Below are 17,233 nucleotides of genomic sequence, written 5' to 3'. Positions count from 1 at the left end.
ATACACCACACAATACACCACACAATATACCACACAATACACCACACAATATATCACACAATATACCACACAATACACCACACAATATACACACAATACACCACACAATACACCAGACAATATACCACACAATACACCACACAATACACACATACCACACATACACCACACAATACACCACACAATATACCACACAATACACCACACAATACACCACACAATACACCACACAATACACCACACAATATACCACACAATACACCACACAATACACCACACAATACACCACACAATATACCACACAATACACCACACAATACACCACACAATATACCACACAATACACCACACAATATACCACACAATACACCACACAATATACCACACAATACACCACACAATACACCACACAATACACCACACAATATACCACACAATACACCACACAATACACCACACAATACCACACAATATACCACACAATACACCACACAATACACCACACAATACACCACACAATACACCACACAATATACCACACAATACACCACACAATACACCACACAATATACCACACAATACACCACACAATACACCACACAATACACCACACAATACACCACACAATATACCACACAATACACCACACAATACACCACACAATACACCACACAATACACCACACAATACACCACACAATACACCACACAATATACCACACAATACACCACACAATACACCACACAATATACCACACAATACACCACACAATACACCACACAATACACCACACAATACACCACACAATATACCACACAATACACCACACAATATACCACACAATACACCACACAATACACCACACAATATACCACACAATACACCACACAATATACCACACAATACACCACACAATACACCACACAATATACCACACAATACACCACACAATACACCACACAATACACCACACAATACACCACACAATATACCACACAATACACCACACAATACACCACACAATACACCACACAATACACCACACAATATACCACACAATACACCACACAATACACCACACAATACACCACACAATATACCACACAGTGGCCAAGACATTTAAAAACATAGCATAGCAGCCCAAAACCTAAGCAAAAGCTTGTGTAAAGAAGAAGGTCTTAAGTTGGCTTTTAAAAGTGTCAAGAGTCCAGTGAGCGCAGAGAGAGCGGGAGACCATTCCAAAGCCTGGGAGCAACAGCCTGGAAGGATCGCTCTCCTCTGGTTGAAAAACGGGTGCATGGAACCATCAACAAATTTTGATCCACAGACCTCAACCAGAGGCTGGATGAGGTCACAGATATAGGAAGGCACCTGACTATGTAGAGCTCTAAAGGTTAAAACCAAAATTTTAAAATTGATCCTGTAGGACACTGGCAGCCAATGAAGCTCCTTTAAAATTGGGGAAATGTGAGTCCTCCTGTTGGCTTGTGTCAGAATTCTTGCTGCAGAGTTCTGGACCAACTGCAGTCGACGCAACTCCTTCTTGTTTAGACATGAAAACAAACTGTTACAATAGTCTAAACATGTTGACACAAAAGCATGAATAATAAGCTCTAAATCATTTTGTGACACCATTTTCCTGAGCTTAGAGATGTTTCTTAGTTGAAAGAAGCAGTTCCTCGTCAGCTGTTTACAGTGCTGTACTAAAGACATCTCTTTGTCAAGTTTCGAAGACTTGATTTTGCAGACTGGCCCAGATCACCCAAGTACTGTTGAATACCTGGAATATGGGCATCAGGGGCAATAACCAATGTTTCTGTTTTGTCTGCATTGAGCTGAAGAAAGTTATTCCTTCTAAAGTCAGTTTTAAGCAGAAACGAGGCAAAACTCAGTGACGCTTTGAAATGACCGATGTACAGTGAATGCATCAGTTAGCAGCTTGTGTAGCTGCGGCGCTCTGACCGCTTCCTCCATCTTTTATGATGAAATAATGCTGAATTTATGTGGAAATGATTGTTGTACAAAAGCTTCAGATATCTGTCACGGACATAGATGATGATTGGAGTGCAGTTTGAAGCAGAAACGAGGTGATAATCAGTGAATGGCCGCTAATGATGCTAATGCACAGTTAAGGCAGGGGGACCGTTTAGTCTGCGACACCGGATTTCACAACACAATGCAATCAAGATGACTGATCACGACGTTGCAATCTGATATTTAATTCACAAGCTGAAATAAAATAATGTCTTCCTGATCTTGGTTTTACATTGTGACGTCGTATCTTTCTGCTGCAGAACCTGCATATTGATCCGGATCACTCCCAACAAATCCAGAGCCAGAATCTGGATCTGGATCTGGATCTGGATCCGTATCGCCTCCAAAATTCAGTGGAGTCTTCCATGCCCTAATATCTATCTGTGTTGCAAATTTAGTGAGAATCCATGAAGTAGTTTTGACATAATTCTTCAAAGCTGATATAAAGTGAAATCTTGATCCAGAATCCGGATCCGGATCAACATGTGGATCCCATGCCAAACTTCCTGTGGTGGCCCTGAGCAAAATGGAAGCAACACAGCAAAATCTCATTGAATAGAGAAACAATTAATTTAAAATCAGCATAATGATAATTTAGCAAACCAAAAAATTTAATTTTAAACTTTTTTTTTGGTAAATTACAACAGCTTTATACTGTAACATTTACAGGTTGTACTATAAAGGTATTTATTTATTTTTACAGAATTATTCTAGTAATCACATCTGCCATTTTTTGAAACTGTTAAAATCAACAGGTTTTATGTTGTCAATCTCACACAGAGTATATTCACCAGTTACACAAATGCAATGGAATTACTTTTGTACACCTTTTTTATTTAATATCTTGTGCCAATATACTTGTGAGTAGAGATGGTACAATACCACTATTTCATGTGTAATATTTTAATGATCTGCCAGTACAATACAGATTTAATGCTGATGAAGGTCGATGTTCCTCTGACCACGCCTCTCGTTTCCAGGTGTTGGTCTGGCTGCAGTGGTCCTATCCTTCTGGCTGAACATCTATTACATCATCATCATTGCTTGGGCGCTCTACTACTTATTCAACTCCTTCACTTCGGTATGTTACTTCAGCAACAGAGTCACAAAAGTCACAAATCAAACTCATCCTCTGTGTTTGTGGTGTAAAAACCGCTTTTGCTTGAACGTTTCAGGTGAGGATTAACAATACTTAAGGAATCATGCAACATCTCTCTGTACTTCCAGAAGTCTTGCACAGTGGCAGAATTGGGTTCACTTCTGAAATTTTCCACTTTCTCATACTACGGTGACGTTTCTCTCTTGGCTCTGTCACACCTATTTAACACTGCCCCTGGTGGTCAGATGGTAATATGTATATGTCGCGGACATGAATGAGCAAAGCTCTTCAGCGTCTCAACATGTCATTTAGGTCCTTCAGACTTTTTTTTGAGTAAATCCTGCAGGGGGGCATTAGCATGGATAAAACCACCCACCTTTTTAAGCATTTTTCTTTTTTGCCTTTCAGCTTCTGGGGTGGGGGGGTGGGGGGCTCCACCCCCAGACCCCCCTAATTACAGCCCTTTTAACCCCCTGCCATTTTAAGCATTTTTTTTAAAATGTAGATGTTCAAAGTTTTCAGCTAGTTGATAATAGGGCTGTACAATATGGCCAAATTATCGTATTACAATATTGTCATATCGATATAATATATGATATGACTATGATTTCACACAAAGTGCAGCAACAGTGCAAATTAAACGTTCTTAAATGAAACAGTAATAATACCACATTCATTTTGCACTCATCATAAGGTTAGGATACAGTGGCCTCCAAAGGTATTGGAACACTTGGTATCTCACACATTATATGTTCGATGTCGCTGACATTAATGAGCAAAACTCTTCACAATCTGTGTATATATCATCAAACAATAATTTAAAATTGAATAATTACCTCCACCAAGGAGGTTATGTTTTCACCGGCGTTTGTCTGTCTGTTTGTCTATTAACAGGATAACTCAAAAGGTTTGGAACGCATATGAACCGAATTTGGTGGAATGATGGGAAATATGTCCAGGATCAATTGGTTAAAATTTGGTGATGATCTGGATTAAACTCTAGAATATAGCATAATGTATTAGTTTGCCCTTTTGTGAATGCACATCCTTCGATATTGATATGTGGCATGGCGGAGGTATGCACTCTACCAAGTGCCCTTCTAGTTGTTGCAGAACCTACCATCAGTGTTGTCCATGTTTGTGGCTTCGTCTACCATGGGCAGAGTTTTTTGTGTCATTTCTGGTTTGTGGCTTCGTTGACCATTGGCTTATGGAATTTTACAGCTTTTTACGACAATGTTGTCCGGTTTGTGGTTTTCAGTTCAATTCAATTTATATAGCTCTAGCTCACAGCAGTGTCACCTCATGGCGCTTCACACAAAACAATAAAAAAAACCAAGATAAAATTAATTAAAAGATTTGAAAGAACAATTAAAAAGATTTATAAAGCACAATAAAAGAGTAAAAAAATAAAAAGCATAGTAACACAATATGCTAGCCATAATAACGAGAAAACAAGTGTGTCTTGAGTCTTGACTTGAAAGTCTCCACAGAATCTGACTGTTCCACAGAACAGGTGCAGAATAAGAGAAAGCTCTATGACCCACAGACTTTTTATTTACCCTAGGGACACAAAGTAATCTTGCATTCTGCGAACTTAAAGCTCGGGCCGGTACGTAGGGTTTAATTACATCAGCTCGGTAGGGAGGTGCCACCCTGTGAATAATTTTATAGCATTTTGTAAATATAGCGGTTTGTGCCTTCGTCTACCATAAGAGCTTTGCTCGTATTATACATTGCAGAAGTGTTTTGCTCTCTTTCCCCTTTCCACTTAGATCTGGGAGCCCTCTGGTGGATTCAAATAGAGGTTTTAAAGTGAAGAAGTTCAGTAAATACTGTCATCCAATTCCACTTTGTCTCTGCTCAACATCAATATGGCTTGAAATGCTAACTGTCAGGAACATTAGCTGCAACATTTTGATCCAGTATGCAGGTGCCTCTGAGTGGAACAACTGGGAAAGCCCAAGGAAATTCCCATGTTTCACCTTGTGAGAGGTGGGGATGGACTAGTTGTCTTCCTGGGTGGTTGCCATCAAAGACCCAAGGCTAGATTGAAGAATACTGGTCGGAAAATATCCTTTCATGCAGGAGATCAGTGTCATTCCTTTACCACATGCAACGAGGGAAAAGTGGTATGTAGCTATATGGAGAACAGTTTGTCCCTATTTTTGATATGTTTTATTGATCTCCACGGGAAGAACCTAAAGAACCTTTTAAACTTTATATTACTCTGTAACTCCGCAGCCACACAATCGCTTCAACGCAGTCTTGAATCTTGTTACGTTCTCCATCGGGATGAACGCCTTGGTGGGTGTTGCAATGCAACTTGCCACCAAAACTGTAGGGGGCATGACATTTTTTGTCACAACTGGCCTACGATCTCGTGACGTCGTCTATGGCCATGAAAGCTGCCGACTGTGAAACTGGAAAAATGAGATTCCGGAAATGATATAGCTAGCGGACAAATCACAGCCGTGCGGTGGTCTACGTCATCTTGATGTGTCGTCCTAATTTTTGGGAGGTGCATGTCAGGCTACGGAGACGGGTTCACAAGGATCCAGAGGGTTGTGCATGGCTACGAAGTTGCGGATACAGAGTAGCATAAATTGGGCTTAAGTTTGACAACCAAAGCTTGTAACAAACTTCAACTGTAATATTTAATTAAGTGACCTTGACCAACCAGTAGAGGGCAGCAGCAGCTTTTACTGTAGAACAAAGAAGGTTTATTGTTACATCAGATGGCTAAATAATGAGCTGTTATTTTGTGCCGATGCATTTTTCCGGCTTTGCTTACCTCACCTCACTCAGCAAAAACTTATTTTCCTTCCTCTATGTCTGCTTTGCTCATCCTGCTTGGATTTTCTCAGCATGACCTTCTCCATCAAAGAAGCCTAGTGTGAGAAATTTGAATACTTTTCAGACACTGTACTCTCGGCGCTTCTGGAAGAGAAAACTGACTGCTGGCATGAAGGAATTGAAACACTTTTAGTCATCTCGTATTCAGGCTTCATCTTGGCTCTTCGTGGTTACCATAGGGGCCACAGGGCACACAATGTCCCCACCGTATTTCACCCCAACAGGCGATTCCCTACTTGATCTGTTACTTAGATGTCTCGATATGGACGAAGGGTTGGATTTTGTATATAAACTGCTCAAAAATATAGCATCAAGTCAGTTCATCTTGCGGGATATTGATCTGGTCAGTTAAGTAGCAGATGGGGTTGTTAATCAGTTTCAGCTGCTTTGGTGTTAATGGAATTAAAAACACATGACCTAGAGGGGCAATGACTTCCAAAACAGGAATGGAGAAACAGGTGGAGGTCACTGACTTTTATCCCCCTCATCATTTCTGACTGTTTCTTCACTAGTTTTGCATCAGTCAGTGTCACTACTGGTATCCTGGTCCAACTCCTCCAGGATGGCACATCAATATGTACCATTGCCAGAAGGTTTGCAGCACAGTCTCAAGAGCATGGAGGAGATTCCAGGAGACAGGACAGCTGGACAGGGTTGTAGAAGGTCCTTCAGCAGGACCAGTACCTGCTCCTTTGTGCAAGGAGGAACAGGATGAACATTGGCAGATTCCTATAAAATGACCTCCAGCAGGTCACTGGTGTGAATGTCTCTGACTTCATGAGGGTGTCCTGAGGGGCCAACGTCCTGCAGTGGGTCCTGTGGTCACCAGAATTTGCAGGTCCACCACTGGTACTCTGTGCTTTGGACAGATGAGAGTAGGTTCAACCTGACCACATGTGACAGATGTGAAAGTGTCTTGAGACCCCATGGGGAACATTATGTTGCAACTTTATTCAGCATGACCGGTCTGGTGGTGGGTCAGCGATGGTTTGGGGAGACATATCCCTGGTAGGATGCACAGACCTCTACAGGCTAGACAACAACACCCTGACTGCTATTAGGTATTGGGATGAAATCATTGGACCTATTGTCAGACCCTACACTGGGGCAGTGGGTCCTGGGTTCCTCCTGGTGCACTACAATGCTTCATACGGTGAGACAGGCAGTTCCTGGATGATGAAGGAATTGATACTGTTGACTGGCCGCCTCACTGCGCATTACCTAAATCCAGTAGAATACCTCTGGGACGTTATGTTTCAGTCCAACACCACCAGATGACACCTCGGAATGTCCATTTTCATAAAGTGCCTTCATATTTGATGTGAAGTCTGTATCATGTGTGCACCAAATCAATATTTTAATATCTTCCTCCAACTGATGTTTTTATTATTGCCCTCATTGTTGATTTCACCCACAGGTTTCCACTCTGTATATGTATTCATGCAGGTTTCTGTTTGGCAGCACATTCTCCACATGAATATCAGGTATCATTTTGCATTTAGTGACATCCACCATGCATCATCAGATGGGTTACACCAACACAATAAAGCTCTGATGTGTGCAGAAAAAGTATTTTCAAGGACATAAATTCCAACCTCCACATTTGTTTGATAGCTGTAATGTTTTATATAGTACTCTTGGTCTTTTCATATGAATCTTTATCTGTGAAATGGCCTTGAGGGACTGTAACTGGGAGAGTTTTGAAAACATCCAAAAACCTTGGCAGGACATTGATTTTGATTGTTGGAGTTGTCAAACTTAAAAAGGGAATACGATTTCATCTAGCAAGGTCTGTCCTACAGGGAACCTACAAAAACATGGGGAGAACCAGCAAATTCCACATGGAAAGGACCAGGTCACTGTGAGGCAACAGTGCTCACCATCAGACCACCCATAATAATAATAATAATAATAATAATAATAATAATTATTATTATTATTATTATAAAAACAAGAGCAATCAGAGATTTCTGATGTCTGCCAATCCGGACCCGGATCACCTCTAAAATTTAATGGAGTCTTCCATGTTCTAATATCTATCCGTGGTGAAAATTTGGTGAGAATCCGTGAAGTAATTTTGACGTAAAGTGAGCCAAAGTCTATGTAAACTTACATCTTCGAGTATATGCCTATGATGTTCACACGTCTATTTGTGCACACAGAAGCTGCCGTGGCAAAGCTGTGACAACCCCTGGAACACTGACAAATGTTTCTCCAACTACACTCTGACAGACATGTCCAACCTGACCAGTGCTGTCACCGAATTCTGGGAGTAAGTCTGTAAGATGTAGACAACATTCTGCACCACCACGTAGATGACGTTGCTTTTCTTTGTCTTATCTGAACGTTTTGTGTTTGGTTGTGTTTTAGGCGTAACATGCATCAATTGTCCAGTGGTCTGGAGGAACCTGGGAAGCTTCGGTGGCCTTTAGTGGGGACTTTGGCAATTGCCTGGGTGCTGGTCTACTTCTCGATTTGGAAAGGAGTAGAATGGACGGGGAAGGTCAGATAGTTCTTTGAAGTCTCAGTCTCCTTCTGCTCCATTAGTCTCCTTTATCCGTGCTCCTTTTTTCTACTTATTGCATCTGAAAGTTTTTCTCATGCAAACATTTTGAGATGTCATGCTGCTTGGGAGGCAGAACTAATGTTGTTTTTTTGGACTCGATTTTATTGTAGTCAAACCATAGCCAAGGAGTGAGAAACGATTTCACCGTGAAAATGGTGCAATGTAAAAAGTGAAATTTGCAGTAATAATTCAGGAAGATAATAAAAACACCACTTAGATTTTCTATTTAGATATAAAGCTAAAGCCCTCGCTGAGTGTGCCCGAGGCTACAAAATATTTTAGTTAGTTATCACATTTTAATGTTAAAGACTGACACTTTATGCTCAAAACATCACTGGGCAACTTTTCAATGAGCATTTTATCTGTAAGCCATCCTCAGTGTCTTCACTGTAAAGAAGAAAGTAAGTTGAGAAAATTGAAGAAGTTAAGTGGGCCAATCTCAAAGGTCTTTTGAGTTCATTCAACTTTGGGCATTCGCTGGGTTCAATTAGTTCCACAGTTCAGGTCAATACCACTGGGTCCTGATTGGCAACTACCCAAGCAGCACTGGTCCATCAACTTTTCCTGTATGATATGGGGGTGCCCCATTGGTCTTTTCCATGTGCTGGGGTCCTCAGCACTGAGCCCCTGCATGGAAGTGTCCCATTTGGCCATTGTGTCATAGCTTATATAAATTGTGCACCTTATCGGATTTTCCCAAAGCAAATGCTCATCTGATGCAAAGTCGTCGTTTTAAGTCGCTGGCTCGCTTCCAGGTCTCACAACCATACAGTAAGCCTGAAAAGACCATGACCCTAAAGACCTAGACCTTTGCTTTCCTTCAAAGTCAAGCAACTTTATGTAATCCCCAAACTGTTCCCAGTCATCTCATGACCTTATAGGCTGAGGTCCCAAAGGCAAGAGCATCACTGCCTAAATACATTAATTGATTCTGTGAATATTACAACAATGTCCACGAAATCATGGACTAAGGCACCTAACCTACAGGTTTCTACAACCCAGCCCATCACCCAGTCCATGTCTACACTGAATAGAGTAGGACCCAGAACATATCCTTGGGGAACACCAGAATTCATGGGGTAGACGTTCAGAGCCCTCATTTATCAAACAGTGTGTAGAAAAGGTTTTTAAATTCTGTAATTTGAACAAAATTTAGTGAAAGTACAAACAAAAATCTGTGTGTAACAAACAGATGCACGCTGTTGATGCGCACATCAAATGTGAGCTGTTGATAAATCCCACATGTTTTAAAGCTCATACTCGTGCGCGTTGATGATCATTTGCATCCAGAAACACCCTTAATTAACCATACGTAGTAACAAAACATCCGGTTGCTTGTGTTCCTCACCGGAATAACAGCAAAGAGAGCAAGCAAAGTCAACTTTTGTATGCGCCACTAGATGACAACCAACTGTCCATGAATCCTTTTGCAGCCCATGGATGAAAAACATTCAGTTATAGTGTCATATATTGTTTCTTAATTTAGACAACAAAACCACTTAAGGACATAATTTTAACAAGCTTTAAGAAACTTAAACATGCTCACCACAACAACTAGCACAGACCTTCCAATTAACAGAATATGTAGACAATTATTTATCATTAGTGATCCTGTAATCTTTTCTAATTAAATTTGATCAGTGAAAAAAATGTGGACCCATGTTTAATATAAAATTGCAGAAGTATAGCTGTTTTATTTGTAACAAGAAAAAATTTGAGTGTTTTTTTATGGTAAAAGTAAACGTTTTAATATATTTTGTGTTACGATGTCAAAGACAAAAGCTGGAGTATAATTCACATAAGAGTCTTTTGTAGGTTTTGACACCAGTGAGGCTCCACCTCTGTTTCTAACTGTAAATACTAATTGTGTACTTTTTAATTTGAGGAAATAAAGAATATATTTTAATGGAAACAATGGTTTATAGTTGCAGATTTACTCTTCTTCCGCTAGGTGCTGTACATATATTTACACACATTCTTAAATTTAAGTACAAGTTGAAAATTCTCTAATTTGTGTTGAAGTGTTTGTATGCACGGTTTAAACACAAATCTGTGTATGAACGTTTGATAAATGAGGCTCTGGGTCTCTGACTCCATTCGGCACAGTACCCGTGTATACTTTGGCTCTGCAGTCCGGCAATTTAGGCCCCATAAATAAAATATTAGTTTATCATCCTTGACATCAGAAAAAGTGATGACGGAGGGCAGATCTTTTTTTTCCTTAGAAACAGAGAATAAACAGTACAGCGAAATTTAGAAGTTGTGAAATGAAACTTCCCCTTATGATTTAACATAAGTTTATGGCACTGAGTTCATTTAATTCTCGAGGATTCAGCCAAATAAAATAAATCTAAAATAAAGCTTGTTTCTATGTTGAATATAGTCAGTGTGCTGCACGCTAGTAGCGTGACAAACATGCACACTGTGTGTGAGTGCGACAGAGCAACTGACTGACAGAATTCGATGGATGTCTCACAAAGCAAAGATTTAGATGCAAGAGCATTCAGGGTATGACCTTCAAACCTTTTACCTTGAACAATGTTTTCATCAGCTCTGGTTGAGCCCTCAATAGATGCATGGGAGCAGGCCCCCTCCTGGATGCCCCCTCCTGGAGGCTTCCCACAAGTGAAAATGTGAAGAGAAATAAAATTATTAGCAGGGACAGTGATGTGGAGTTAAATTTCTGATTTGTAACTTATGTGTTGTTCACACAAAGCAGCACTGTGATCCAGTAGGTGGCAGTGCATTGATGTGGCTACGCGTTGAATGCGTTCAATACGCTGGACGCGTCAATAGCACGCAGAGAAGGTGAAGATTTTTATGTCACTATCTGACTTTTCGAGGGCCCAGTTGAAGATCCCAGACAATCGCCATTATGGATTTGCATCAGGAAAAAGCTTTAGCACTCTTTTTCTTTTTCTTTTTTCTTTTTGAGAAGAAGTGTCGTGTTTTGGCCCCAGTCTGGCCCAGCCATGTTTTATACCTTATTATTTTTATCTGGCCATGATATTTTAGTAATTTTTTAAAGTCTCATCATAGTTTGGTTCTGTTTATCTCTTTTCTTTGGTAATACTTTAGTCAATAGTTTTATTTTCAGTTATCAGTTATTTCCTGTTCGTCATACTTTAGTCATGTCTAGTTTCATTCCTGCCATTGTATTATCATTAGTTTTTATCTCCTGTTTGCTTTTTGTTTGTCTTATGTTGAATTTTCTGTTTATTATTACTTTTTTCACATGTGAGTTCTGTTGAAATTTTGTCTTAACATTTATTTTCTTGTTGATCCCTTTTCAGTTCTTGCATTTGTTTCCTGGTTTAATTCTTTGGTGTTGGGTCTTTATTTTATTTCTTACTTATTAGGTCTTATTAGGTCTAGATTTTGTTCACTGTTGGTTTTGGTATTTTATGCAGATCACTGTGGCTTCAGGTTCATCTTTTAGTTGGGTCCTGTTCACTTTGTTTTTTGAGCCGACAACCTCTATCGTTTGTCCGGGAGGGGGACAAACCAAGAGTTAGCCTCTCAAACCCCGATCTGACCCCAATGAGTGCAGCCAGGGACTGGCACATGCGAGTTGATCTAGATCAGAAGCTCATTTTCCCCCTGGAGATCGCAACAACCACTTTGTGACCAGATCTTGTCCTCTGGTCTAATGCCTGCCGGCTCGCCTACATCATGGAACTTACGGTTCCATGGGAGGACACTTTCGAAGAAGCGTACGAGCGTAAGAAGCTGCGTTACTCCAACTTAGCAGCCGAGGCAGAGGACAGAGGATGGAAAATAAGGGTGCGCCCGGTGGAGGTGGGGTGTAGAGGCTTCGTAGCCAGAACAACTGTAAAGCTCCTTAGGGAGGTCGGAATCAGGGGCCAGAAGCACAGACAAGCCATCAAGGAGCTGGCGAACACTGCAGAGAGAACGAGTCATTGGCTATGGCTGAAAAGGAGTGACCCCACCTGGGCTGCTAGGGCAAACATGTAACCTGGGCTTGATCAACCTGTGGTGGGCCTGCCTAAGCAGAGGGTGTCTTGTGATAAATGGCCGAAACACCCTGTGACGCTGAGGCACACAACTGATGATGTGTCCCACTGGGAAAGCCTGATGGCAGCCTTTCACCAAGAAGTCCTGAAGTAAAAGCGGTGCAAACATCAGGGATTACAACATCTAGTCCTTATAACAAATCTTTGTGTCACTGCACTCTCTTGTCTGGTGTTCAGGGTTTGGTATGGGTGTGTCTTCTCTCTTTTGCTTGCCACACCCCCTTACAGATTGTTCCTCCACACCTGTGTCTTGTTCCCCTAATCAGCTCCTGCAGACATATTCTAAATTAGCTAATGTTTATTTTCAGATATGGAGCCATCCTGGAGCTGACCTCTAATGAGCTATAGGGGTCAATAAAGAATTACACAGGGGTCAAAATTGAAAAATGATCCAATCATGTTGAAAATTACACCACGTTATTTGTCTGATCATAACAATTCTAAAAAGGTATAGTTTGGATTATTTGTGACTGAATGTTCTGGAGTTATGGGGTAAAAACAGCAAAAATAGTGACAAAGACCAATCTGAATTTGTACAGGGGTCAAAAGTTAAAGTTGCTTTAATTTTGGTAAAAAGTGATGCAAATTATTGGTTGAAATAAAAGGATTAATAAATGGAATAGTTTTGACTATGTTGAATGTTTGGTCTCCAAAGTAAAGGTCAAACAAGGTCGACGTACATTGGATTCTATGACATGTGACACATATTACCCCGGAACATGATAACTAAGCATGACAGATGGTGCAAACTATTCCTTTTTAAAATGCTATTAACTTTATGCTTATGGATCGGTCGTCATTAAACCTTCACAAGTCTAAATTCCCTGAGCTGTTCCCTCGACCTGATGGTCTCATGCACCCACAGTCTCTAACATGTTGAACAAGTCCAATGTGTTGCCACATCAGTGCATCTACTGGATGACAGTGTTGCATTGTGTGAATCGCGAGCTATCTCTTTGTGGATCTGTGCGCAGTTTTGTGCTGAGAATATCTCAAAATTACGTAACTGAACAATGCAATGAATGCGTGTGATTGCTGCTCTGCAGATGCTGACTCACACTTCACAAACAGAATTTTCGGTTTTGCAAATGCCTTTTTTTTTTAAACAAATGAAAATTTTTTTTACAAATATGCATTTATTTGTGGAAAAACCAACACACAAGTTACAAATCAGAAATGTGTTTGCTGATCACAAAAGATGTGTGCAAATCAAGGAATATTTGTAGATCACCCTATGTGCAATTGCAGGTATTAATGAGACAAATTTAACTCCATACTCCATACAAATTTAACTCCATAACTCCATTTAACTCCATTTGTATAATGCAATCTGCAACTTCACCACTAGATGACACTAAATCCAACAAACTGTAGGTTTAAACCTTTCATTGATGAGTTGCTTTAATGGGATAAATGCAAATTCAACATCCCATGATGACGAATTTAAAAAAATAAATATAACGCAATGCTAAATTACCCTTGGCCGTATGAGCATTGTGTTCTTTATAATTCGCAGTTGTTTAAGTAATTATTAGGTTCCAAAAACAGTGTATTCAGTTTCAGAAGTGTTTATTTCTCACTAGTTTTTACATAATATGTGAACATGAGCTTTTGAAAAGACTGGAAGTTAGCTTTGAGTTAGCGGAGTCTGCTAAATGCATTTTCAGTTTTAGATGTGTTTTATTTCTCGCTAGCTTTGACATAATATGTGAACATGAGCTTTTGAGAGAATGGAAGTTAGCTTTAAGTTAGCGGAGTCTGCTAAATGTCTTTTAAATCACTTCAGAGGTATTATTGGATTCTAAAAACAGCATTTTCAGTTTTAGATGTGTTTTATTTCTCGCTAGCTTTGACATAATATGTGAACATGAGCTTTTGAAAGCATGGAAGTTAGCTTTGATTTAGAAGAGTCTGCTAAATATCTTTTAAATCACTTCAGAGGTATTATTAGGTTCTAAAAGCAGCATTTTCAATTTCAGAAGTGTTTATTTCTCACTAATTTTTACATAATATGTGAACATGAACTTTTGAAAAGAATGGAAGTTAGCTTTGAGTTAGCGGACTCTGCTGAATATCTTTTAAATCACTTCAGAGGTATTTTTAGAAGTTATTTCTCACTTGCTTTTACATAATATATGACAAAGAGGATATATTTACACACAAATAAAACTGAGTTTGCAGCTAGCAACCAGACTGTGACATCACGGTGCAGCTCTACTCTGATTGGCTTTCACCCACGCCACTCAAAAAATAAACTGAACAGATTGAAACAGAGTGTCACTTTTTAACCTCTTAAACTCTGTCAAAGTTAGCCATCTTTGAACTTGTCCAAGGTCTGTGTCCCAAGAATTTTCCCTGTGAATTAGAACACTGTGGCAGTAATAGAACTGGAGTTATGCTGAACACAGACGGACAGACACCAGATCTTCGCAATACCTGATGGCCATATTTTGGCCTTGGGTAAAAATTAAACACCTTTATAGTGCACAATGCATTTTTACGGATGACTGAAACTATGCACAGCTTATCACAGGTAGACGTTTTTGAGATGTAAATGGTGAACTTTAACCATCAGACAGCAGTGGAAAAAGATGATGAATACGAGGTCTGTCAATAAAGTATAGGTCCTTTTTATTTTTTTCAAAAACTATATGGATTTCATTCATATGTTTTTACTTCAGACATGCTTGAACCCTCGTGCGCATGTGTGAGTTTTTCCACGCCTGTCGGTGACGTCATTCGCCTGTGAGCACTCCTTGTGGGAGGAGTCGTCCAGCCCCTCGTCGGAATTCCTTTGTCTGAGAAGTTGCTGAGAGACTGGCGCTTTGTTTGATCAAAATTTTTCTAAACCTGTGAGACACATCGAAGTGGACACGGTTCGAAAAATTAAGTTGGTTTTCGGTGAAAATTTTAACGGCTGATGAGAGATTTTGAGGTGATACTGTCGCTTTAAGGACTTCCCACGGTACGAGACGTCGCGCAGCGCTCTCAGGCGCCGTCGTCAGCCTGTTTCAAGATGAAAACCTCCACATTTCAGGCTCTATTGATCCAGGACATCGTGAGAGAACAGAGAAGTTTCAGAAGAAGTTGGTTTCAGCATTTTATCCAGATATTCCACTGTTAAAGGAGATTTTTTTTAATGAAAGACGTGCGGGCGGATTGCAGCGTCGGCTCGCAGCCGCCGCGACGCTCCGCCACAGGAAAAACACCTCCGTTGGAAGCCTTAAGGACAAGTTGGAACATGCCCAGCTGTTAAACAATTTCTCAGATACTCACTCCACTGAAAGTCATCAAAAGCCGCCTGGATTTTACAAATGGTTATCAACACGGAGGTGTTTTTCCTGTGCCGCCGCACTGCGCCGGCTGCATCCCGACGCGCGGATAATTTCAGCCTTAGTAAGATATGTGTGATGGATCACTCCACTCTGTCTGAATGTGTGCACTGTGTTTATAAAAAAAAACAAAAAACAAAAAAAAATCAATTGTTCTTGTAAAAAACAAAACAGAACTGGCACCTCTGTCTGCCAGATTCATGCTGTAAAAAAACAGAGTAAAACTATGTAAATACTTAAAAAAAAAATTACTTTAAGTTTTTATGCTATGAAATGTTGGCACAATTTTTACACTTGATGTCCTTCTTGACACAACTCCACATTGCATGGAAAATGGGTAGGGGTGGGGTTTGAACCCGGAACCTTTCGCACTGAAAACAAGCACACCAATTGCTTGGTCACCACCTCTGAATAATAACAGTAATATAATAATAGATATAGACAGAATAGAATTGTCTTTATTGTCATTGTATGGGGGCACAAGAAAAGTGAGGCTGCTCTTGCAGAGCTGCTGTACACCACAAAAAGAAACAAGATATCTTATATACCACAAAAAGTGTTTAAATATATATATATATATATATATATATATATATATATATATATATATATATATACAGACAAGTAAGTCCCTTCGGCTGCTCCCTTGTTTGCACTTGGGGTCGCCTCAGCAAATCCAAGGTGGATCTGCATGTTGAATTGGCACAAGTTTTACGCCGGATGCCCTTCCTGACGCAACTCCACCATCCCAGACAGTATGTCAGCACACTCTCCACCGAGAAATGATAGAAGGTCAGCAGCAGCTTTGTGTCCAGGGTTTCTTCCTGAGGACACACAGGAAGTGCAGCCACTGCTGACCCTTCTTAACCAGATCCCTGATGTTGGAGGTCCAGGTGTGGTCTGTGGATATGTGGCTGCCCAGAAACCTGAAGGTGACAGTTTCCACCTGTTCTCCATTTATGAGGTGGGTTGTCCTATCTCTTCTTTCTGAAGTCTATGATGAGTTCTTCTGTCTTATGAACATTCAGGAACAGATTATTCTCTGAGCAACAGTTCCTCCACTTTGGCCCTGTACGCTGTCTCGTCCCCATCACAGATGAGTCCAAACACTGCGGTATCTTCTGCATATTTTATAATGCGGTTGGCTGGGTGGGATGGAGAGCAGTCATAGGTGTACAGGGCATACAGTAGGGGGCTCAGAACACAGCCTTGAGGGGAACCGGGGGAACCAGTGCTAAGTTTGAGTGTGGGGAGTAGTGGGGGCTGAGTCTCACAGATTGTGGGTGCCTTGTCAGAAAGTTTTTATCCAGTT

The 17,233-nt window shown here is 40.4% G+C and overlaps 1 protein-coding gene across 1 annotated transcript in view; it reads left to right on the top strand.

Annotated features, from left to right (window-relative positions):
• Positions 1-17,233, top strand: part of LOC117504495 (sodium- and chloride-dependent GABA transporter 1-like) — a 63,465-nt gene that overhangs the window by 4,968 nt on the left and 41,264 nt on the right. Inside the window, exons 2-4 of the mRNA XM_034163954.1 lie at positions 3,015-3,115; positions 8,152-8,261; positions 8,360-8,492. Coding sequence (XP_034019845.1) covers positions 3,015-3,115; positions 8,152-8,261; positions 8,360-8,492 — 344 coding nt within the window. The remainder of the gene's footprint in view (positions 1-3,014; positions 3,116-8,151; positions 8,262-8,359; positions 8,493-17,233) is intronic.

Source organism: Thalassophryne amazonica, chromosome 22 (genome assembly GCF_902500255.1).
Source record: "Thalassophryne amazonica chromosome 22, fThaAma1.1, whole genome shotgun sequence".
Lineage (NCBI taxonomy): Eukaryota > Metazoa > Chordata > Actinopteri > Batrachoidiformes > Batrachoididae > Thalassophryne > Thalassophryne amazonica.
This window is presented reverse-complemented; position numbering and strand designations above follow the sequence as displayed.